Consider the following 26,348-nt stretch of genomic DNA (forward strand, 5'->3'; position numbering starts at 1 on the left):
ATGTTCTCTAACTTACATGTACTATGTAATTTGTCTTCTTGTTTCTAAGGAACTCTTCCCCAGCCCCAGAAGGAACATTCCCCCGACAAGGCCACACATCATAGCACTGGTGTTTTATCATGTTTACTTAAAAGAGCAGGACTTGCCACATGAGGAATTTAGAAATTCTTTTAACATTTTTAGACCTTTTCTTTCAGTCCTAATGTTCTTGGGTGTCCTTGGTTTTCATAGCAAGTGATACAGGATTAGAAATATCTAAGATATTTGTTTTATTTTTTAATTATAAAAGACCTTTGTAATAGGTTTTTATTCATTTATTTTTGCTCATTAACGAAAGTGCTCTGTCAGTGCTTAAATTTCATGAATTTATTGTGTAATTTTTGCTTTAGAGAACTTGCATCCTGGTGGGGCTGGGGTTGTGGCTCAGCGGTAGAGCGCTCACCTAGCATGTGCAAAGCACTGGGTTTGATCCTTGGCATTACATATAAATAAATAAAATAAAGATATTGTGTCCAACTATTACTAAATAAATGTTTAAAAAAAGAACTTGTATACTGGTATAAACCTAATTTGTTCACCAGAAGCTCTATAAAAGGAATCCACCTATATAAGAAGCCTGGCTTTTAAGTGTTAAAGCATTGAAAATTGTTCTGTATAAATTTCATTAACTACCTGCCCATCATGCATGCTATAGAGTCCTGTTAAAACAAGGAAGCTTTCTCCCTGCCCCAGTAATTACACTGCTGATCAGAAAAAAGTTTTGTCAAAAAGATTTTTATTTTCTCCACATTGAGATGGGTTATGTGACACTCACCAGCCTTTGGAGGAGACTAATACATAACGGACAAATTACAAAACACCTTAGTGTGTTTAGAGTGAAGGAAGAAGAGCTGTAGTGCCAGACAGACCTGGGTTCAAATCCATCATTCGTCAGCTTTGTGACCCTCCAAGAAATTTTCAACTTTCCATATCCATTAACTGGGGATGTTAATATACCAAAAAAATAGTGGGGAGTTAAGTGAGATAATAGTGTGAGCACTCAGTCTGACTCCTAACTGTCATTTAGTACTTCATATGGAATTTAAGGATTCTAGGGGGTTGAGGGGAGAATAGAAAATGATCATTAAAGACAAGGAATATATACCTGCAATATATTTTCTCATGAAGGAAGGAGGTGTAACTATAGCTAGAATAGAAGATAGAGCCCAATGACCCTTTACTGTTTTTTTAAATATATTTATTTGCTTAGCAAATGCAGAGGAGAAAGCAAGACAATAAAATTGAGAATTAATAGTCCCTTCATTCAGTAAATATATACTGTATTGTGCAACTGCCAGACATTGATTGAGCGACAGTTCCTGCAATGAATGAAACAATACCTGCTTTTGTTACACTTATATTCTAATGGGAGGAGACTAGACTATAATATAATATCATGATATTTATTATTATACCACGAAGGACAAGACAATTAATATTGAAAAAGAAAACTTCAAATGATCCCATGAGACTGAGCAGCTACTTGTAGACAGATTGGTCATGAAGGGTCTCCCTGAGTGCTGGAGAGCTCAGTGGTGGTCTCAGTGGTCTCCCTGAAGCAGCACTAGGAGCACTAGGGTTAGTAACCTCCATCTCTCTGTTCTAATGTGCATATTTTTTTAATTCTAATATTTCAGGGCTTGAGGCAGAGAAGCTTCGTATGTAGAATCATAGTATTTTACCTTCCTTTCTCCTATCCTGGAAAAGTTATTATTTGGGTGGTTTTAATCAAAGATAGAAGGTATGTTTAGAAGTGGGAAAAAGGGTCAGGGAATGTTTTCCTCCTACTGGCCTCTCTTTTTTCAATGAAGTCAATGTTAAAAAACCGTAGAGACAACAGCCCTGCTTGTGGGGGAATGGAATTCAAAGTGCCTTGGAAAAATCTGGGCAATCCCCAGTTAGGAACCAAAGGGGGTCTGTTAGGGACAAGTAAATGGATTGTGGGATAGGACTCTGGAACTGATTTTGAGACTAGAAAGCTTGTGATGCTGTCTAGTGTCATAGTGGTTGAATTCTGCAGCACTAATTAACAAGCAATGGGAGTGGAGTATACAAGGTGGGGGCCAGTTGGGGAAGGTGCCATAGGAAGACAGCGAGCGGTGGGGTGAACCTATGATCTGTTGGGAGTGCCCATGATGATCAGTCATGAAGCCGGTACTGGAAAACTAGAATATTACCTAAGCTTACACATAAGCATGGCCTAGGACAAGAGAACACAGGCAGGTAGATAATCATTCCATCTCTTAGGGAAAATGAGTAGTTAACTCATACATACTCCTAACTAGCAGATAAGATTAAATGTTCCCTTCAACCAGATTTTATAGTTATCACCAAAGAAGAATAAAGAGATTGGTGGAGGAGAAACCAAGCAGAATTCAAAGAAAAGAAATTCAAAGTAATCACCAAAGATTTCAAACTTTGATGACTCTTGCCTTTGATGCTTGGGTCAGAATCTGATTATATGAGGTCTACCTTGGAGTCATATTCATCTGATCTGATTAGCTCCACCCAGGTAACTACTATACATCCAGTTATCTGAGTGTTCATCAGTGCCTAGTACTTTATTTTCTTTTTCTTTATTTTTTTTTAAATATTAGTATTGTAGGTGGTCTTTCTATGTTAAAGAAAGTTATGCCTTGATTAAAGAAGAAACAGTGAAGACTTACCAACAGCAATGTTAAAAAAAATATTATCAATGAAACCATAACAAGGGCATACTTTATCTCCAAAAGATCCATGGCTGTCCAACCTCTTGCATTGGTACTTCAGAATCATGAGCTGAATGAAGTATAGAAAAACTTATAGCAAAAATGTTGTAAATCAGTGTGAGTTGAAGATAAATCAAATGTGAAGACAAAGCATCTATAAGACTGCAAAACAGTGGGACTTCTTTTTTTTTTTTTTTTTTTTTTTAGTTCTGGTAATAAAACCCAGGGTATGATGTGTGCTGGGCAAGCCCTCTGCCACTAAGCTACCCCCTCACCCCTTGTTTTTTAAGTGCAGTTTGCATATGCCTCAAAAGTGCCCAATCTATATAAAGTAAACCTACTTTTGAAATTACAGTATAAAAATAATAATTGTTGTGATTCTTTTTAGTATTACTGAAACATTGTGCTCTTAACCACTTTAGTTTCATAATCATGGTATTTAAACCAAAAGTTAGAAACTTCCAACCTTCTGCATGTGTCCTAGTTTAATTGTTCCAGCTGACTACATATTCTGACGTTCAAACCTTGTCTGTTTATCCCACTAAAGAAAAGGTTTTCTTCATCAACTGCCATCTCTCTAGTCATACCCAATATATAACTATTGCAAATGCTATATAAATATAAGACTAAAAAAGAAAAAGCCCTTTGATCTCACTCCAGTGAGAATGGCATACAAGAATACAAATAACAATAAATATTGGTGAGTATGTGGGAGAAAAAGTACACTCATATAATGCTGGTGGCACTGCAAATTGGTGCAACCACTCTTAAAAGCAGAATGGAGATTCCTCAGAAAACTTGGAACCATTTGATGCAGTTATCCCAATCATTGGTATATACCCAAAAGACTTTAAATCAGCATACTATAGTGATATAGCCACATCAATGTTAATAGCACTCAATTCACAATAGCTAAGCTATGGAACCAACCTAGGTGCCCTTCAGCAGATGAATGGATAAAGAAAATATGGTACATATATGCAATGAAATACTAGCCATAAAAAAGAGTGAAATTATGGCATTTGCCGGTAAATGGGTGAATAGAATTGGAGACTATCATGTTAAGTGAAATAAGCCAATCCCCCACAAAAAAGCAGAGGCTGAGTATTCTCTCTGATTTGTGGGCACTAACACAATAAGCTAAGCGGGGAGACTAGAAGTTAATCAGATTAGACAAAGGGAAAGGGAAATGAAGGGAAGGGACAGGGGATGGGAATAGTAGAGCCAGTAGAATGAATTGGACATAACTTTCCTATATGTTCATATATGAATATATGACTAGTGTAACTCCACAACATGTACAACTACAAAAAAGGGAAGTCATATTCCACATAAGTATAATATGTCAAAATATATTCTACTGCCTTGTATAACTAAAAAGAACAAATAAATTTTTTTTAAAAATCATCCTAAGGAAAATTTTAGAAAGAGCTATTTTTATTGGTTGTTTAAGATTGCTTGCAATGATAAATTTGTTCCATTTACCAAAGTTTTTTTCTACAGGAGATGATTCCATGTCTACCAGTCCTGTTGAGAAACACCTAACTCCACAAATGCTGGATTCTCCTGGAAAGACAGTCTGCACAGGTATTTTTTGTGGGTGGTAGGATGTCAGATTAAATGATCTGCTGCTTTGACCAAGTGAAATGTTTTTTATCAAGGTTTAAATTTCAACTGGGAATCAAGTGAATATTAGCAATTCTAGTAATATTAACAACAAAAAGAATAATGAGAAAATGGGGTTAAGGCATTTCAGAATTTTCCATCTGGTTTGCTGAGTGTCCTTGAAAAGTCATTAACTCTTCACTAAATTTTTATGCTATTTATTTATCCCCAGATTTGGGATATTGACTGCTGTATAATAATGAATAAAATTTTGTGCGTGCTACAAATTATTTTTCCAAAAAAGATAAACAACTTCTTTCTACATGTATTAAAAACAAGTATCTCATCTGGTTTTCAGCTGTTTTTCATCAGAAGTTCTTGAAATCAAAATAAGTTCTCCCAGGGATAGGAACTAATAAAAAGGGCTCAATTAAGATGAAGAAGACACTTGTTGAAATTGAGAAATATTTAAATGTATTTTAAATGATAAAGCTTTTTAAATTTACTTTTCACTTGGTACATTAATTATGTGTCCTCAAAAAGATAGTTACTTGAATTTAACAAACCACTTGTGTAATTTTCTTTTATTGTCACTAATATTTGAAGTAATCAGCCTTTAAATTCTCCCATAAAGAATGCTTGTTTCCTCTTACTTCCTGATATAAATATATCTGATTTATTCAGTTAATGAACTGTATTTTCCCTTTGGTGCCCAACTCCTCTTTCTAAATTCAAGCTATCTTTACATTTGTTAATGCTTTACTCAGCAAAATACTAAATCTATAACTAAGTGCCTTTGGTTGCCCTGTCCCTACCCATTTTGAGAGCCCACATCTTTTCACTCCTGAATTGAGAAATCATGGCTGTTGTCACTGTCTCCAGAGAGGTGGCCAGTATCCCAAACCCCACTTCAGGTGCCTTCACTCACAGGGCCACTGAGATCTGGCCTGACTCACTCTTGCTGAACTGAATGCCTGTTAGTTACTTTCTTTCCTGCTAGGTTTAAGAGCAACAATTGAAATAAGAAAGACAGTAGAATGAATCTAACAATTTTCCTATGTGCATATATGAAAATACCTAAGTGAATCCCACCATCATGTATACCCACAACAGTGAGGTCCTAATTAGAATAAGATATATTCCATGCTTGTTTAATTATATCCTAATGGATTCTATGGTCATATATAACTAAAAAGAACCAATAAACATTTTTAAAAAGAGCAACAATTGGTTTCACTATTCTGTATAAACAAAAGCAAGGAGTGTCCCCACAAAATAGCTCTTTGAAATGCACATGTTAGCTCCTGTTCACACTGAATTGTTAATCCAATTAACACTTTGTCAACTGACATATGGGGTGGGGGAGGAGAGGGAGTAAGTGATACTGACAGGATGAATCAGATGTTATCGACTGCTGAGCTGCCCAAGTGGGTGTCATCAGAGAGGCTGCAGAGAAAAAAAATATAGTTTTATGGGGATCCTCATTAGCGAATAATAGCTATTTTGTCTCCCTTTCCTTCATTTACCTCTCAAAAAGGAAACATTAGTTTAAAGATTCAGAACTATTTCCATATGATGAGCCCTCAAGTTCTGTGCTTATTTTCCCACATTAAGTAAGCATCAGAAACTTAATCCTTCCTAGAAGAGAAAATGGGAAACTATCTGCTAAATGTCTGTCTAAAGTGATAGGAACCACCCTGGCACCTTCATCAATATTTTTCTCATTTAATTCCAGTAGCTAGTGTACTGTTATGCCCATTTCATAGATGACGATATTTAGGCACAACAGAGTGACTGGCCAAAGCCACAAGTACATGACAAAGCCAGGCATCAAAACCAAACTGTCTGAACCCCAAAATTCAGAGACTATAATGGTGGCCATAACTGTTCACAGTAGTTTACAATCTATACAAGGAGGAGCGGGGAGAGCCCATGCAGACAAGTGGGCCAGGATTTGGGTTCCAGCACTGTTGTTCACCATCTTGGAAATCTTTACTAGAAAATGGCTCAACAGGAATTCCTCACTCAGGTTATCATGGAAATCAAATGAGATAATGCATGTAAAGTATTTTTTTAACAATACCTGACACATAAAATATAACTTATCATTGGAATAATATTTAAGCAACAGTCATCAAGAAAGAAACTCAGGGGCTGGGGTTGTGGCTCAGTGGTAGAGTGCTCGCCTGGCATGCATGAGTCACTGGGTTCAATCCTCAGCATCACATAAATGGAAAATAAAGATATTGTGTTCACCTAAAACTAAAAAATAAATATTAAAAAAAAAAAAGAAAGAAAGAAAGAAACTCAGCTGCTCAGAAAATAAGAATTCCCTTTCTTGCTAAGGAGGTGAGGAATTCATTGTTTGACAGACTCTCACAGGGTTGTGCTGAGTGGAAGGTGCCTGCTAGGTACTGGCATTAGGAGACGAAGGGAGGGAGTTAGCCAAGAGCATAGGTCAGCAAAGCAGGACAGATGTGCCAAAGGGAATGGACAATTAGAAACGGGACACAAGATGTCCAGTTGGAAATGTGCTTATCTCAATTGCCTGATATTTGGGTCTGAGATAATGATGACTTCAGGCCTTTGTGCTGGAGATGCAAGGACTAGAAATTATATTTGGCATCTTGAGTACTTTGAAACAAAAGGACACTTGTGCCTATTTCCAGCACATTTTACTGTGCACACTCCACAGTTAACACTCAGTAAATTCTTACTGACTCTGCCTATTGCTGCAGATCCTGGACAGCACTAGAAGATTGGGTAGGCAATGGCTAAATGTGTTTATAGTTTTTTGACAAAATTAAATTGAGCTCCCTTGTGTTATAAGACATTATTTTTATCTCAAACTTCTCCAGGATTTTACCACACTTATTTTAACCAGAGACCATCTTGGGAAACAGTTTGAACCCCAACTGGAATTTATTATTTGAATTCCAAGTGGGAGGGAAAACAGGGATGCCAACAAATAAAATTGTAAATAGGGTTTTTAGTTTAATAAAATTAAAACCTAAACAGCACCTAAAAATGTTGGCTCCTTAGCGGTTGATTTGGCAGCACTTTCGTTCTGAGCCTGGATCCAGGGGGCCTGTTTCAAGAACCGGGGACACTCCCCTGCTTGTTCCATCCTAACATGCTTAGCAGTAGGCCCATGGGCCCCAACAGATGGAATAATGGAACTCTGCCCAAACCAGAGATGAGCGGGAACAACTTTGTTTAGAAGCAACAAAGCAGCCTCAGTTCTGCCAGTGGAAATCAGGAAGTGAGTTGTTTGTAGCTATCTAGAGAATTGCCCCATGCACTTGTCTCTTAATTATGCCAGCTGCATTTGGAAAGATTATGATAAAGCTGAGTTAGACATTGGCACCTAGTGCTACTGAGCTCTCATTCTTCCTCCCGCTGCCTCTAACATGCAAACAATATCCATCAGATCCAATCCTCTGGTGATGGAGGAGGTGGAGAACACACTGCACATTCTCCAAACAAATGTCTGGTAGTCTTTCTGCATTTGTTAGAATCCTATGGACAGTATGTGGCAAATGTGACTCTAAAAATTGGCTTGTACTTTCAGATGACTTAATTTTCCATTAATTTTCTCTTTCAAGTGGGCTTTCCAGAAGTATCAGTTTAATGGTAATAGGAATTTTTGAATAAAGCCAGTTCTATTTCAAATGTTTTTTTTTCTCCTTAAAATTCAGAAATGGTTTTATATTTTGGAATTAATTAGGATTACTTTGTATTTAATTTTCCCCCTCTGAAGAAAGAATGAAGGAAAGTCACTGCTTCAAATTGGAATGGGACAGATAGGGTTCTGTGAACCTTACTTGTTTCTTAACTTCCTCAAGCTTCATTTTTCATAGTATTTTAAAAGAGGGAACAATAGTACTTTCTTGTGGAATCTGGGTGAGAGTTCAATTAAAAGACCTAGCCTAGGTTCTAGACCATAATAAGAACTCAGCATCTCCCAGTTCCCTTTTACTCCACAGTTAAATCAATTTCTCCCCAACTGTAAATGTCACTTTTCAAAATAGTTACTTTAATATGCTTAACATATTAAAAATAGCCCACATTTAAAATCCTAATATTAAGTATTCTCATTGAATAATTGTACAAAATTAATTTTACTAAGTTAGCCTTTTATGTTTTCAGTTAATAAAAGCCCATGTTTAGTACCTGAGAGTCCTGTGAGTCTCTTTAACTCTGTTATGGGTAATTTTGTAGGATTTTCAGAAATTATGAATGTCAGTGGAAATTTCTACTGCTCATTATTTAGTACAGAGTTCTCTAAGATCTGTAATTTAGTAGGTGTAGGTGAGGGTTTTTAGATCACACCCTCTGTGAAAGGCCTTGTAAACGTATGGTGGAAAAAACACTGTTGTAGCTACATTGCCAAGAAAGACTTCCTACAATCGAACTTTCTTAATATTTTAGAGTTTTAAAACTTAATGGCATTTTCATCTTCTCTAAGGACTCCTATTGTTCAAACTACTTTAAAAAAAAAACTGAAGTCAATCTAGCATAACTGACCTTTATTGCAAATTGCCTTCTTTCATCCTAAAGAAGAAATTATTTGGAGGAGCAATTCTCAGGACTCCACTTGTCCTTGGGAGGTAATGAGCTCTCATACTTCTCAATGCTTAACCTCAGGAGGTAGTATGTGCTGCCTGTCAGATTACTAGATTACTTCCCTGGTCATTAGCAGTTCTTGTCATTAAGTAGTCAAGGAAAATAAAAGACATGAATCATTCCAGTGTGCATATCTAGATATAGTCATTTAGGCATAGACACACATTCATCACGAATATCCCAAAAGATAGTGCTTTTAGAAACTACTTCAAATAAGTAAACTTTTGTTTTCCTTTCATTCATTCAACAAAAATTTATGAGCATCTCCTGCGTGCAGGCAGTGGGTGTTAAGTGAAAATAAATGCCTGTCCTAGTTCAAACATCCGCCCCATTACCCCACCTCACAAAGTCCTCCACTAACTCTAGTCTCTTCTGTTTCCTTTCAGAACTGTTCTGTACATATACATGAATATGTTTATGTGTGTATCTAGTATTTATGTGTGTATCTAGCTTTTTAATCTAGACAATATAATACGATGAATTTCACATCTTGGAGAGTATTCCACATCAATCTAATTCATTTTTTTTTTTACTGCTGCAAAGTGTTACATCATATAGTTGTATGATTATTTTATTAGCACTCTGTTGATGGACATGTAAGTAATTCTTGGGGCTTGGGGTATTTTTTATACATTTTTTGCGGTTTTTCCTCTTTCATTATTGGAGTCCTAAGGCAGAAGTCTGACTCTGTAGGTGCCAACAAACCAGGTTCAACTGCACAGCAAAGGCAGCCTAGGTCCCTGTTACACTTCTGCCTTGCGTTTCTTCTATTGCACCAGTTTCATTCCCTTTCCCTAATGATTCTGGGAAATGGGACTTCTGGGAGACCCTCTTCTTTTTGTGTACTTCCTGATAGATCCAGGCAGGCAAAAGTAAGTAAAATTTACCCTATAAAGCCTTATCTTCACAGTCTTCACAGCTTGTGATTAGCTTGTGATGATTGAAAATGAGCCGGCTGACAAGCTTTTCTACCCCAGCCTCCATGCCTTTAAATCCAGGGTGCTTAGGAACCAACTCACTTGGCAGGTGCTAGACCTGTCATCCAGGCTCTGTCAGTTCAGGCTGCCCACACTTCTCACACTGATCTGCATTCTCCCTTGCTGGAGCCAACCTAGTTACCTTCAGGAGTGTCCTTTGTTCCCAACCACAGACAGCCACCATAATGTGGAGACCTTTGAATATCTGACGTAGCACATTAACTTTACATATGTCATAATCAGCTCATTCCATTTTGGTATGGCTTTATAAAGTATATCCAGTTTCATTTCTGAAACCCTTAACTCTTGGAAGTTTGCTTTCTTTTACTTGGTTATTTAAAAAAATAGGAAGTTCCTTCCCAACTGAATAAGCCTTTAGAGATCTTGACATTGGTTGACACTCGTTGTTGCTTTAGCTGCATCTTCTGTTCTGTGTCGCTTCTGCTCTTCTTCACGTTGCATGACCGTGCTCTGCCTATGAGGTTCAGCTTTTCCATGTTCCTCTCTCCACTCTAATCTCCTACTCCTCTCTCAGTGTATGTCATTTTTCTTAGAGCAATTTCTTCTACAGAGACCAATTGTTACTGTGACCACATCAGTTTACACACCAATGGCATAATTTACTGTTCTCTTTTATTATTTCCTCTGATAGTCAACTGGCCTTACCATCTCCTTTGTTTTAAAGAATTTGATCATTATATTGAATTACTTCCTTATTCTGGCAGTTAATGGAGTTAAATTGGAAAAAAAAGAAGAAGAAGAAGAAGAAGTTCCAGAGCTATATCCTCTCTTTCATTTGTTAATTTTCAAAATTATGAAATGTTAAAAGTTATTTTTAAATTGTTTCCTTCTTTTTCCATTTTAAAAGAAAATTGGTTGGGCATAATCTATCAATTCTTGATTTTTCTCTTTGGTCACTTTATCATCACTTAACAAATTCAACAAACATTTATTAATTTCTACCAAACTGCTGGAACACTGTACCAGGTCCTTGAAGACACAGGCAAACCCCCTGTCCTCAAGGAATTCATTTATTGAGGAAAGGCAGGCATATGCTTAGTATAATAGACAGAACAAGTGTTCTAGAGAAAATTAAAGCCAGAAAAGGGAATGAGTTGTTGCATTGGTCTGTTTTTTATTACTATAATGAAATACTTGAGGAAGGCTACTTATGAAGAAAAGGAGCTCCAAATTTGGAGTTAGAAGTCCAAGCAGCACAGGGTAGATGAGGTCAGTTTCTGCCTTTTGTTAACATCCCTCTCTTAAGAACTAACCAGATTCTCAGGAGAATGTCCTCAATCCCTTCAGAGGGCATGACCTTCCCACCCTGCTCCAAAGACCTCCCCCTAAGCCCCACCTCTTAAAAGTCCCACAGCCTTCCAATATAGCATCCTGGGAACCAAAGCTTCCAACACATCCACCCTGAGACACAAACTACATCTTAACTGTGGCAGAAATTCAGAATGGTAACACAGTATTAAATAAAGCCATCAGAGAAGCGTTTACAGGGAAGAGGTCATTTGAGCAAAACCTTGAAGGAAATGATGCAGCAGGTACTAGGGATTTAATGTTCTGGGCAGTGGGAACTTCAAGTGCAAAGCACTGAGGAGGTGCCTGTCTAGCACATTTAAGGAACAGCAAAGAGGCCATGATGGCTGGAGGCAAGCAAGTAAAGGAAAAGGCAGAGACACCCCTGAGGCCCAAATAGCCTGAGGCTTTTAAGGCCATTGCAAGGACTTTGGCTTTCACTCTGAGATGAAGAGCCATTGGACAGTTATCTGTGAGCAGCAAGTGAGGTATGTCTTTTGCTATGATGTATTATTGTCATGTTTTGAGAGGATTTATGACTGAATAAAGACAAAACAGCCTTTATTCTAGCTCTTCTTGCTGTAAATATTTTCTGCTTAATCATTTAGGAGTAGGAATCGACATAAAAGACCCAATGTATTCTCTTCTGTACTTTTCCTACCCCAGATTTGTTATATAGATGCAAAGACCATTATTAATTGTTAATATAATTACTTACTAAGTCTTATCTCAGGTAACCAAAAGCTATCAATAATTGTAGGCTTTCTGCAAATTCTGTGCCTCCTGATTTAATATATTTATTTACAACTCCAGTACTTTTCTCAAAAAGATGAGAAGATGAGGCTTAAAATGAAAATAGAATTTTAAAATTAAAATTATAAGGAAGGAAATATAGTGATGCACAGAGGTGGGTGTTATGAAATGATTGGCTAATCAGTTTGCCATGAACCTCATGGTGACAAAACTAAGAAAGAAAACAATAGACAAATGATTATCCTTGTCCAACTTTTCCAGACCACAGCACGAGTCCTTTTACTTCTTACTCTAATGTGCAATGTTTCATAGCATCCTTTTCCTTTTTCACCACTGATTGCTTTCTAATAAGTTGGCCACTCTACTTCCCAGCTGATTCTTACTACGCTACTTATTTATTTGAAGCATGTCAGTTTTAAACACTCAACTTCCTGATTGAATGAATAGTACAATAACTAGGTATTCAAATTGAGGTTGGTTTTTCAATTTTTAATTCTGTTTCATGAGATGGTCAACTACCTACCTATGTTCATATCCCTGGCATCCTAGAAGCAAATTGTTCTTTGATCCTTTATGCACAATTTCAAAATCTAAAAAGCTTTGAAAACAGAAAAAATTATCAAAAAAATTGATAAAAACTCATTCATAGGCAAAAACCTGAACTGAAATAAGACAATTTAAAGATTTTCATGTGTCTCACTTATGGATACTCACGTATTTTGCTATGAGAAGTGGCAATAGGTTTACTTATGGGCACCTCTGAATGTTATGTAACATTTTATATATGCTTCTTATTACTTTTCTAAAATTTGAAAGTGTAAATTGCAAAACACATGTGGTCCCGTGAGTTTCAAAAGGGTTTTTAGACTTGCAATGGCCAGTTCTTAGACTAGCGTAGATGCCTAGTAAATGTGAGTTGAAGTGAAGTTTGATTAATATGAAGTACTTAGAAACTAGAAACTTTTCCACAGCCAGCCTTGTGACCTTGCAGCCTCAGGGAATAAAATAGATGATTCAGTTGTTAGAAGCAGGGCCCCTTAATTGTTCTCCTAAGGTTGTAGAAATTGGTCTTTGGTCAGGCTAATAAATCGAGGGAGAACGAAATGTTATTCTATCAGTTAAAATTGTTCCTATTAGTATCCTAGAAGGTGCTTTTTGGGTGATTCATGTGGTTTTTTTTTTTTTTAATTTCATCTCTATGTCCTTACTTATCACTTTGTATCTTATTGTTTTTGTTCAACATTTTTTAAAGGTGTCACATCAGCTTTTTTAATACTGGTGATTTAATTGCAAAAGCGCACATAAACAGTTTGAAAGGTGTGAGAAGAAATTCACAAGTCACATGGGGAGACAACAACAAAGCTAGCATTCAGTCTGGAATTCATCCACAGTGCAAAACAAATTACACTGCCAGTGGGTCAAATGGTGTATCCTGAAATTGAATGAAAAATGAGTTTGATATAAGAAACATTTATTTCATACCGAAGATTTAGGCTTTACCCTCATAAAGTATAAAGATAATAGGGAAAGCAGGGCATGTATATAAAGTAAATAAAATATACAACAGAATATACCAGAGGAAACTTTGCAGCTCAGGATATCAGGAAAAGAGGTGGGGTTGCCCTAGCTTGTGAAGATGAGTCAGAATTGGGGCAAATGGAGAGGATAGACTTTCAGAATTAGGAGGAGGAGGACAGCATCCCACCTCTCTAGAAGCTCTATATTTAGCGGTAGAGACACACATAAACACAGAAATCATTATGAGAAACAGTCTGTATTATAGTAGGGGCTATGGAATCATAGAAGAGAATAATAATCCTTGGTGAAGCTGGCCAGGAGTTCACCTTCAAGTTGGATCTTGAAGGGCATGGGCATTTGCTCAGAAGGGTAAGAGGTACATCAAGGAATCTGTTCTAAGTAGAATAAGATGATTATGTGAACTCTCAATAACAGGACAGTTACACTACAATAACTTTTCATGTTGTATTATGATTTCAGGTGAATCAAACAACCCTTCTGGAACAATACAGAGTGGGAAAAGTTTACAGAATAAGAGTCAGTTTAGGACCATTGCACCAAAAATTGTGCCCAAAGTCCTAACATCCAGAGTGCTGCCATGTCATTCACCATCACTCTCCGATCAGGGGAATCTGGGGCCCGCCATCAAGCCACTGGGAATGCCTGCCCAGAACTATGCTCTGATGCAGGTAGCTGGCCAGGAGGGAACATTTTCTCTTGTTGCTTTGCCACATGTTGCCTCACCTCAGCCAGTTCAGAAACCTAGAATGCCTGAAAATCTTAAACTGCCTATTCCCCGATATCAACCCCCAAGAAGTAATAAGGAATCAAGAAAGAAACCCATCCTGAGCCCTCCCGAGAGTGGCTGTAGCAAATCTCCTGCCCAAACCCAGATGTGTCCTCAGATGTCTCCTCCTGCACCTGCCCAGCCTGAATTTCCACATAAACTCAGTCCATGTAAGCAGCTTCCATCACTAGACAAAGCCCCAGCCAGCATCAACACAGCTATACTGACAAGTGGCAGTGGCCATGGAGACTCGAGATCTCCAGTGATCAACAACCATGGAGATGTGACCCCTTCTGCCACCCCTGTATTCTCTATACCAGGGGAGCTCTCAGCCAAGCAGAGCTTCCCAAAGATTTCAGAGAGAGTAAACTTTACAAGCAAGAAAATCCCCAGTAAACCTCCTCCTATTGCCGGTGAAAAACTTAAAGAACAAGTTGATCATGCAAAAGTCATAGCCAATTTATCACCAGCCATTTTGGGCAGTACAGTTCAATTGATCTCTTCAGTCCCCAGCGGCAAGCTGCCAATCTTACCCTACTCTAGAAAGAAAACAGAAGAGGTTTGCAGAATTGAATCTGATGCCAATACTGCAGATTTTTCTTTACCTAGGCATGGGTCAGACTGTGATAAGAGATTCTCCACCACGGAAGGCTTTAATACAGCCACCAAAATGGCCAGTAAGATGCCTGTTCCACAAGTGTCAAAGCAGAGTCTTTGTGAAAGTGCCTTTTGTCCAGTTACCAAAGTAGATCTCAACCACAAAACAAAATTGAACAGTGGGGCAGCAAAGAGAAGAGGAAGAAAACGAAAGATACCAGATGAAATTTTGACATTTCAAGGAAAAAGGAGGAAATGCATTCTTAATAAATGTAGAGATAGTAAAGAAAGGGCAAAAACTGATCCCCAAGAATCCAGAGACCAAAAACCTGGGGTCCTGAAAAAATACCGTAACATTATGCCTAAACCTGTAATTGTTGTGTCTGCTTTGGCTCCCCTAGCTTCTCCTGCAGCTGTGCTACCATCCCAAACACCCAGCAGCCTGGGACAGGACACTTTGTTAAATAATTCTAAATATCTCAGCTGTAAGCAGAATGACAACCCCTCCTCTAAGCCCAGCTCTGTGTTCAGAAATGGATTCTCTGGCATTAAGAAGCCTTGGCACAGATGTCACGTTTGTAACCACCACTTTCAGTTCAAACAGCACCTTCGAGACCACATGAATACACACACCAACAAACGGCCGTACAGTTGTCGGATTTGTCGCAAGGCCTATGTACGTTCAGGCAGCCTAAGCACACACATGAGACTTCATCACAGTGAAAATCGTCTGAAGAAACTGGTGTGTTGTGAGTTTTGTGCAAAAGTGTTTGGTCACATCCGAGTCTATTTTGGCCATCTGAAAGAAGTGCATAGGGTTGTGATCAGCACTGAGCCCTCTCCCAGTGAACCACAGCCAGGGGCCATGCAGAAGAACAGGGACAGAGATGCTAGTATGCAAGCGATGGAGGGACCCCTGGAGAGGTGAGTGCCAATAGAGTGGAAGTCTGGCACAAAAGCCTGTTTTGATTTGGGGAAGAGGGGAAGATTTCATATTCAAAAAAGACTTTATAAAAACATCTCTCAGGTGAAGATTTCATAAGGTAGTGTTCCCCCTGGTTCTGTAAAGAATGATCTCATTTGTCTTTGGTGTCTGGTCAGTCATAATTTTTAATTACTCTTAACCTGTGTATGCCAAGGCAGAAATGCTAGTTTGAGATGTGCTCAGGACAATTGAGATTCAGAAAGTTATTCTTGCATCTAAAAATGAAATAGTAAATTATCATATATAGTTCCTGATAGTCTTTACAAATAATTTTCCTCAAATTTATGTGCATAGAATTTCTATCTAAACAGCAGCATCTGCCCATAACACAGGGTGACTCTTGATGGGGTCTCCAGGGGTCTGCTGCATCAGCCACACCCTAAGGTACCCAGACCTAACATGCCCCATTTTTCCCATCAGGCCAGGTTAATCTGCCATTCCTTTTTTCAAGCACTGCTTCCTCACATCATAAACAAATAAGCTATGTAGTTTGGAAGCCTGGCAAGCAGACCTTAGAGCAGTAATGAACCAGGGAAATACCCTCAGTGTGGGCTGTGTGTATCCTCTTTCCACCAAGGTGACAAGGAGTTTCACTAGAATTAATTCTTTGCTAAGAAAGCATCATGAAAAGAAAACTTTTCCAGCCCTTTCAATTCTCTGGGCTCTTGTTTTTCATTGTTCCATTTGCTCAACATATTTTCTATTCAATTTTGGCTTGCTCTGTCATACTCGATAAAAAAGGGGTGCCTATCCTACTATCTCCTTGCCTTTTGTTTTAGTTTCTCTTCTGCTCTCATGCTTTTCACTAGTGTACAAAGAAACCAACCTTCTTGTTTTCCTGTTGTCAGATTTTGATGTTTGAGTAAAATGTCCAAACTGCCTTTTGTGCTCAAGGATAGGGAGGGCAACAGTGAGTGCTGGGGGACAGTCACCTTCAGTTGCAGCTAGTAACCCTGCAGCATCTGACGTGATACTCCCTGATTCTTCCGTGTTGAGTACCCCGTTCCTGTGGGAAGCAAAGAAGAGGTGGCTTGCCCAAGAGACGCAGAAAGGCACAGACGCTTCGTAAATGAACCCAGGTGTCCTGAGAAACGTGTGACAGTTAGCTTTCACTGTGCCCTCTGCTAGAGTCCTTCCCAGGCTCTGGCTTTCTAGGTTCTTTGTGTTTACCCCATTCTTTGTACTTCTCACTGTAGATGTGTTTTATATCCCTAAGGGCTTAGAAATAAAAGGAAAAATTCCAACTGTGTTTTTCCATGAAATCTTATATAGACTTTTTCCCCGTTTCAGGGAAAACAAGTCAAGCTTGGAAGAAGACTTCCTTCTAAACCAGGCAGATGAAGTCAAATTACAAATCAAATGTGGCCGTTGTCAAATCACTGCTCAGTCTTTTGCTGAAATAAAGTTCCATCTGCTTTATGTTCATGGAGAGGAAATTCAGGGCAGGCTGCAAGAGGGAATCTTACCAGGCACCAAAGGAGCTCAGGAGGCTCTGGTTAAACATGCTGCTCCTGACAGGAAACAGCATCCTGAGAGAAGAAGGCAGGTGAAGGCTTGTTCCTCTGAGGAGGAATTCCGTGCATTTCCTAAATTGAAAAGGCCACTCTATCTTCACCACCAAAATGGTGTGGAAATACTCATGGAAAATGAAGGAGGTCAACCAGGAGCAAATGAGCCAAGGGAACAACAACCTCAGGTCCCTGAGTGTCCCAGCCCCCACGCCATTCTCCTCTGGTCCCATTCAGGCTTTAACTGCCTCCTTTGTGCCCAGACACTGGGAAGGAAGGAGGAGCTCTTCCTGCACTGGGAACACAGGCATAACTGTGAGGACCCTTCCAAACTTTGGGCTATTTTAAGTACTTTCTCAAACCAGGGAGTGATTGAACTTTCCAGTAAAACTGGAAAATGAAACCCTGAGGCAAACTGGGGTTAAAGAAAGTTCTGTTAGCACCTTTCTATCAAAGCTTTGTGTTTTATGGTGGTACTTAATTTTATGAATCAAACGAATTAGAATCAACATTAATGAACAAAAATAATTTTTGTACATAGTTTTATTTTCTTATGAAATAAAATATATGCCCTGGATGCATATTTTTCTAACCATATGCAGTCTGATTTTAAAATTCTATGTACTGGCTTTATTTTATCTTAGACTTTATTAAAAGATCAAAATTTGGAGATTGAAATGTAGAGGATTATAGGTTGTTCTTCAAATAATTTTCAGTAAAAATGTGTGCGTGTGAGAGTGTGTGTGTGTCCTTTTTTTCAGATATTTTCTTCTTACGTAGACGAACAATGTGAAGAATTTACATGTTACAATTCCATTTCAATTCAAACCATGGTATCAAATTAGATGATAAATGTTGATATTTATTAAATTCCCTGGTGTATTTGAATACTCTGCCAAGCAGTCTTTTCACAGGTTGTCTTCTACAATAATTTGAAGTATATGTTTTTAAGACTTAGTTTTTTGTGTGATTTTACTATTTGCTTAAATGCATATTGCCTTGAAGATAACTTGGCAAGTCTCACAGCTATTAATGTTCCATATCAAAATAATAAAGAATTTTTAGCATTTCAGCTAATAAAGAAATCCGCTTTCTTGGTAAAAAGTTGTTTTCAAATAGGCTTTGGGGCCAGGAAATTTACAACATGGAAAGTGAACTAGATGGTTCAGTCCAGATGTGTAGGTGTCTCAACTGCTCTCTCTCTCACTCCCAGGTAACTTCAGAGGGTTGTCGCTAGCTGATCAATTTTAGATACAACTGTGCCTTTCAAGCCCGGAGTCTCTTTGAAAGTCAAGAGTAAATGATTGCCTCTTTAATTCCTGGGAAATTACCTTGAATCAGAAAAGTTGCCATTTGAAGTTCTGGCCATCCTGGTTGCAAAATCATTTTCTGAGACAGGAGAGTCAGAGCATTCATCCCACTAGAATCACTGGTTTTGCATGAAAGTACTGTGCATGTGGCCAGCCCTGTTTCCTGAAGGTTGGCCCAGGCATGGTCATAACATTTTTCTGAGATACAGGAAGTTACCCAACAGAGGAAGCACTAAATTCTGATAAGCTAGTGGGTCTTAAGTCATCTTTTTAAATGTCTAGTTCTAAAAGAAAGTGGTCATAGGCACTTGTTAGCAAATAGTTTTGTAAATTTAAGAAAAAGAATGTTAAATTTGGAATTCTCTGAAGGATTTTGCCCATGGTTTATTGATTGATCATATTCTACCCATTTTCAAAGAGATAATATCAGACCTCCACTATTTTATAGGTTTAGAATAATGAATAATAATGAGTTAATATTAATGAGTTAATAATAATGAAGTAGCTGTACCACTCAGTACAATTGCCAGTTTGTTTCATGGAAGATTGAAGACATTACAAAATGAGATCTACCCAAGAATATTACTTAAACCTAAATTCAAACTATGAAATAATTTGCAGACTGCTCAGTCCTAAGATACTAAGTAGCATTTCAGAAATACCAGTTGGTCAAGGGCAGTGTAGTGAGTGTGGATATGTGTGGAGGCCAAGGTTGCATCACCCAGCCAGTAATGGAACGTCTAATGTCCCCTTGGTCATGGAGACACCTACCTATGGTCTGCATTTAACCACATATTCCCAGAGCAAGAGTGTAGATAATCTCTGGAAGGAAGCAAGGAGGTGTGAATGGGTCAAAGAACAAAGGTAGACAGAAGATATGATTGGTTCAGGATGAAGGTCTCTAGCAGGATCCCCTTCTAGAACACATTTCAGAGCAGTGGTCCCAGAGGCCTAACTGAATTTAGGTAAGTCATCAGTCACTGGTCCATAGAGGACAGGGAAATAGGCAGGAAAGACTGGAGAGGTCAACGCTCATTTTTAAGAACACTCATTTTGAGAGAGAAGAGAACTTGGAGTCCAGATGCTGCTCGCTGCCTGTGTTCATGGGTTTGTTCAGAATACAATGTTGGTTACAATTTTTAGCTTCTGGAAACACTCTGCATTACAGCATGAACAGCCACAATGCTACCCAAAGTAAGGAGTTTCTGACCCTTAAAGCAGTTTTTTTCCTCAGAATGGTGGGAAGAGGGGCTATTACTGAGGAGGTAGGAAGACAAGGGAGGGATTTTGCTAAAGTAATTTTAGAAACGGTTCAGGGCCTCCCTTAGGTGTAGAAGCATTATTGGCGCAGTCCTAACCTGTACACTTAACCTAAAGATCATGCAGTGTAGAATAAAGCTCTCTAACACTTACCCTGTAACCTCTCTGAGGGTTTCCCTTTCTGAGGCCCCATTCCCTCTGCTGTAAAATGCCTGTAATAGTCCTACCTCAAGGCATTGTTGTGGAGAGTCCAAGAGACTGGCAAGTTTGGGTTACATAGTAACAGGTGGCTGGTATTTATTACACTTTTGGCCAGATTTGAAAGAAAAGATACATTATATAAAGTTAAAACAGCTCAGGTAGACCTAGAGATTTCAAGGATGAAAACTCTACTGAGAACCACGGAATTTTGATTCATTGCATAAAAAGGACATTTTAATTTGGGGGAGAGGGCGGGTACCTGGGATTGAACTCAGGGGCACTCAATCACTGAGCCACATCCCCAGTCCTATTTTGTATTTTATTTAGAGACAGGGTCGCACTGAGTTGCTTAGCGCCTCACTTTTGCTGAGGCTGACTCATGATCCTCCCGAGCCTCTGAGATTGCAGGCATGCACCACCGTGTCCAGCTTACATTTTAATTTTTAAATAACTAATAAAACTGGTTTGGATTGCATGGAGGTTTGGTAAATGTCTATTCAATCAGTATAGAAAGCAGAATTCACTAAATAATCTCTTTTCAGACTCCATTTGGGGACTCACATTTCTCAGGTCCTTCCTGTGGCTGCCCCTCTGTCCTCTCCTGGCCCCTGATCTAACTGTTGTTATAGTTCTCCCCACCCCATCCAGAAGCTGGCAGTGGACTTGCTCTGCTTCCCATGCTAGACCATAATAAGCCTCTTGAGGGCAGGGACTGTGCCTTTGTTTACCATGGAGCCCTAGAGGGTCCAGTACCTTCTATGGAATAGTAGACAGTAGATGGTTGTTGGGGGAAGAGGAATAAGTGCATCAACATCATATAAATCTAAAATTAACACTTTGGTTTTTACAAATAAATCAGCATTAGAAGCAACCAAACTTGTAAGCTAGGAACGTATCAAGGAAAATTTGGTCTTCAACTCAGCACATTCATTTTGCCTAATGTCTTTTGCTTCTTGGAAAATTGGTCCAAAGCCAGCAAAACCAGATTTTTTTTTCTTTTCTTTTGGCCCAAAATTATTTCTGAAAGTTACAGCATTTTAGATTTGTATTGTTTTATTACCTGTCGTTTTTATTCATGTCCCCTTTTGTTGCTCTCTTTCTCTCTCTCTCTTGCTGGACCTCTTCCTAGTTCAGCTTGACTGTTCCTCTGTTAAGCTGCACCTCATATGGAAAGCTCTCTCTTCATCAGCACACCATAAATAATCAAACCTGGGTGCGTTCCATTGCCTTCTCTGGCTACAGACTCCTCCCCTCCCCAGCTGTGCGGCTCCAGTTTTCTGTGGCCCCAGTGACATGATTGTTGGCAATAAATGCTCAACTTCATTTATTTATTAGAATTCTCAGATCTGTCCTGGTTTACTCCATTCAAGTTGATGACATGCTTTGTTAGGTACATATTTTATAGAGTCTCCCCTTTCTACTGAGCTCCTGAGAAAAAGTGCCCTGGTAAGGATGAACTGGGATTTAGCAGAACAGGTTTTTAACTTCAATGTGTTTTTTTTACTGACCCTTGGACAATCAGCATATAATCTGGTATATATTTTAACCATGTATACCTCCTTAGGAATGTTGCTTTTGCAGATGAAGTGTTCATTCTATCTCCTATTTGGCCATAATCATGGTTATCTCCATAATAAAACTATAACCACCATTTCTCAGGCATATTTTAAATTTGTGTTTAGTATGCAGACATGGCTTGGAAATCCATCACATTTTTCATACTATGAAGTGTGAAAATATTTCAATGTGTTGCTTAATCCTAGGAAAAAATGCTCTCCATTGAAGAAAGCCAAACGTGACAGAAGTGATGTAAAGATTACTTGTTCTAATTTTGATATGAAGCTAAACAGGTGGCCTTTTTCTTAATTAAATTTGCTCCCATCTTCAAAATTATCCCACGCCCAGTTAACAGTAAAGAATTCATTTGTAATAGGATGGCAACTCTTGCCTTTTTGTAGCACGTTTCAAAAATATTGCAAGTTATTAGGGTTATAATAGGTCATGTTTAATAAGCCAAATACCTACTAAGTACTACTCAAAAGATTCCCCCTTCTTTCATTAATTAACTCAGTCTACACCTTGGGGTTATGAGGAAAGACACTATGTCTTCTATAGGTATTTATAGATACAGCAATGAAAACGATCTGGTTACTATCTGAGTTGTAATGTGTATCTTACTACAGAAACTTGGCCATGGAAGAGATCCAGGTGACTCAATCACACAAATGCATAACCCTCCCAAAGCTCGGGGTAAATAGTAATATTTAAGGGTACATTCTTAGAAAACTAGCACACCCCCTTTTCCCACTCGAATCTGTATTAAAGCACAGTCGAGTTCTTCATAGGACATTCACTGAACCAAGCCTTTTTGACAATGATTACCCAAGAAAAGTTATCCTAAAATCTCCAAGAAGACTGTCTCTCAAAAGACTTATTTATTCTACAAATTAAAATAAATAAATAGACTTATTTATTCTTTCCTGAAGTAAAAAGAGGAAAGTAATAAACAAGAGGACAGGAGTCCTGTTTCAATACATGGTCTGAGTTGCTTTTAGTGATGGAAGGTTCCATGGGGCACTATAAGGGTAGGAAAAACCAAGCAGCAAAAGGTCATTAATATTTTAGTCCACCCTCGATAGAGAAAAATTGGACAGTGTCTATCATAATGCAAAAAATGTTCAGACCTCCTCTTCTAGGGGTTTTCCCTATGGATAATTACTGCATAAGTGCATAGATAGATGAGGGGGGATGTTCACTGCAGCATTGTTTATAATAAGTGAAAGACTACACACAGCTGTCATCAGAGCTGGTCAAAAAATATTAGAGTCCTCCATAATGGACTACTATGCTATAGTACAAAAGACTCAAGTAGCATTTATGCACTGAAGTGTGTATTATGTGAAGAAAGCAAGGTGCTGAACAGTGTATAGTGTGCTTCCATCTGCTTTTGAAGAAGAAGAAAAAAGAGGCAAAAAGAGATATAGGTGTGCTTGAATTTGCATAGAGGATTTGTGGAAAGTGACTTCATTTGGGAAAGGATTCTTTTGTGCTCATTGTTTTTTGCTGAATTTTATTTTTTCAGTTAAAAACAAAACACAATTTTACCATATTAAGGGGTAGCTGTGCAGTTATCAGTAAGACAGGCCTCAGCAAAACTGTTAAAGAAGGAAAATTTGTCTTACCTCCACCCCTGGCCTTAGTGCCCCTGTCCATCTTACCTAACCCCCAGTCCCTGCTGCCTCACAGTCCTGAAAAGACAAAGATCCACAACAAGAAAGACAAGTTTACAACCCAGCACATACACAGATACACACACAGTGAGACAAAAGTTCAATTTCATAAAAATAATACTGTGTCCATAATACACATTGCTTGACATGTGCTACTCTGATTTTTTTTTTTTTTTTTTTTTTTTGAGGAGGGGCGGGTACTGGCGATTGAACCCTGGGGGCACTTAACTGGGTTCACATCCCAAATGAACTGAGTCACATCCCCAACCCCTTTTTTATATTTTATTTAGAGATAGGGTCTCACTAAGTTGCTGTGGCTGGCTTTGAACTCAAGATCCTCCGCCTCAGCCTCCTGACTCACCAAGATTATGGGCATGTGCCACTGCGCCCAACTCTAACTGATCTTTTAAAAGCTGGCACCTGTTCTGAATTGATTTCATGTCCCACTAATGATCAAATATCATTCAAAATAAAGAGCTGTAGACTTTTGACTTTCTGGACCCTCATTGAGGCCTTTCTGTGCTGCTGCCCAGTCCCTCAGTTCTCTGCTATCAGGGGTTGGATGAGTGACTAGTCCACAAATTTGCATGTTATAGGCCTTTTTAATGGTGGCCTCAATTCAAGGGATAACCAATGCTGAGAATTTCAGGCATCTTTTGCCCAATAGCCATTCCAGTAATGGCCTGGGTGGCCCTCCAGTGCCCCTTTGTATATCCTCGAGATCATCATTTAGGGATCAAGTGAAACTCTTCTTTAGCTGTTCTTGACAAGAGTTGCCAGCTCTGCATTTGGGTTGGGTTTGAAATTGTCTCACATTTCTTACCTTCATTCAAGCAAAATGATATGGCAGAAATCAAGTCCTCTGGAGAGGATGCAAATTCTGGCAGTAATGTAGCCAGTGGCTTTTCCCTTCCCTCCACCCATCCTCTTTCAACCCTTCTTTGCTGAGAAATACACCTCTGGTGAGTTTCTCTAAGACAAAGAGTATGGTCCCTTCCTTCCTCCTCTTCTCCACAGCGTTCTGCCACCTGTCAGGCGTAGGCCACAAACAGAACATGGTCAAAAAAGACACTTCTTGAACTTCAAAGTGACCTCTATCTTTCCATCTTCTCTCTTTTGTTGAGGTATCCAAATGCTTCTTTCTACCTCCTTGTCTAGGAGATGCCCAGCACCTTGTAAAAAGAAAATTCTACTTTTCACCTAGCTGTTACATGGCCCCAACTATTCCAAGGTAACACCTAGTTAATTCACATACTTCTGTGTATATTCCTCAGAGGTCCCTCTTTTCAGTTTTAGTGTGTTGGCTTAAAGAAAAGAGGTCTGGTTTCCCTATTTATAGCAGTTTAAGTCTCTCCCCAGTTGCCAAATAAGTATTTATGGACCTACTCCCAGGTCCTCCAGGACCTTCCCAAATCAACACAGCTTGGGGTCTCCTGCTCAGGTGGAGAACCACATGCCCAGTGTGCCCTGTTGGGGGTCACCAGCCTCCTGAACCCAGCCTGGCACAGAGCAGCACTGATCTGGGTGAGCCTTCTAGACTTCTAGGCCAGTGGTTTTACCTGGAAGTTGCTGCCCTAACCTGTACTTTTCCATTTGCACAGACTGGAGAATAAAATTTGGCTTTTGCAATGATAATGGAAGGCCCTGGGGGAGAAGGAAATTGGCAGGTATTAACTAACAATTGGATGTTTTCATTTTGCTTTGATTTTCATCGGTATGCTAAAAGACTAACTGAAACATGTTCATGTCTTATATGGGAAATAATAATTATGATAATAATAATTGTTGTAAGTATGAGCACTTTATTGTTGAAGAGGGCAAGCTTATGCAATTATCACAAAAAACTCGAATGCTTTTCTAGGTCCTGTGGGATTAATTGGGGATTTCAGTCCAGTTTCAATTGGGGAAATTTCCACATCACAAAATCCTTTGCTATAATGGACACTAATTGGCCTCCTTTTTGACAGTCCCAGAAGAGAAAACCCAGTGCCCAAAAATTGAGTGATTTGGTAGAGTTGAGAGAGTAGATAGGAAATCATGGGGTTACAACCCAAGATTTGTTTTCTACTGGGGATAAAGAGAGTATATCAGGCTGCAGGCTTTGAAGGTTACAGATAACTCAGAAATAGCACAAGGCCTTCGGTATTACAAGGAATTTAAAATGTGTTTGGCAAGATCCTGAGCACACTCCAGTATTAATAGTCTTAACTTAGCAAAGAGACCACTGAATTTCAATCTGAAGCCAAACTGATAGAGGGGTAGGTGAAAGAGCCAGTTCCAATAGGTGAATTTTTGAGCATATTCCTGGAAAACAGGCTGACTGGACTCCCTCTCTCTCTCTCTCCCTCTCTCTCTCTCTCTCTCTCTCTCTCTCTCTCTCTCTCTCTCTCTCCCTACCTCCCTCCCTCCCCACCCCCTTTCTCTTTCTCTCCACATTGTGACTGTGAGGTATGATTTGCAAGGATCACATTAGTCTTTAGTCTTATGTAAAGTGTGCAGGCTCTGCCACATTGTGAAGTTTGAATCGAACCTTTCACACTGGATCTCTGCAGCCTGAATCACATCCAATCATTAGCTAATGCCTGCCAATTCCCTATTAAGTGTAATCTGACATCATTGCCCATACAGTCAGCAGCAACCTCTTAAATCATACCAATACTTTCCATCAGATTCATCAACATCTTTGGGAAAATATCTTAAGTGAACAATTCTTCTAGAAGACAATGAAAATAAGACAGAAAAGACATATCTATCAACTAAAAAGTCCATTGATTCTGAAGCACACTGAAGGTCTTTCCCCCTCCCATACTCCTCTTATTTCCTCCCTTTAAACTAGTATTTATCATGTAACTGTGGTTTTACAGGCCATGCCTCCTGATCATGTACACCCAATCATTTCTCTAGCAGAAGTTCAACCTTGGAGCTGACCTTCTTTC

At 38.8% G+C, this 26,348-nt stretch overlaps 1 protein-coding gene across 22 annotated transcripts in view; it reads left to right on the plus strand.

Annotated features, from left to right (window-relative positions):
- The window catches only part of Znf438 (zinc finger protein 438), a 191,495-nt gene extending 173,199 nt beyond the window's left edge, over positions 1–18,296 (plus strand). For all 22 annotated transcript variants that reach the window (XM_076831840.1, XM_076831841.1, XM_076831850.1 and 19 more), the window contains 3 exons: positions 4,251–4,334; positions 14,015–15,842; positions 17,194–18,296. In XM_076831840.1, coding sequence (XP_076687955.1) covers positions 4,251–4,334; positions 14,015–15,842; positions 17,194–17,812 — 2,531 coding nt within the window. In that variant the 3' untranslated portion in view covers positions 17,813–18,296. The remainder of the gene's footprint in view (positions 1–4,250; positions 4,335–14,014; positions 15,843–17,193) is intronic.
- The last annotated feature ends 8,052 nt before the right edge of the window (positions 18,297–26,348 follow it).

This window comes from Callospermophilus lateralis, chromosome 13 (assembly GCF_048772815.1).
Source record: "Callospermophilus lateralis isolate mCalLat2 chromosome 13, mCalLat2.hap1, whole genome shotgun sequence".
Taxonomy (NCBI): domain Eukaryota; kingdom Metazoa; phylum Chordata; class Mammalia; order Rodentia; family Sciuridae; genus Callospermophilus; species Callospermophilus lateralis.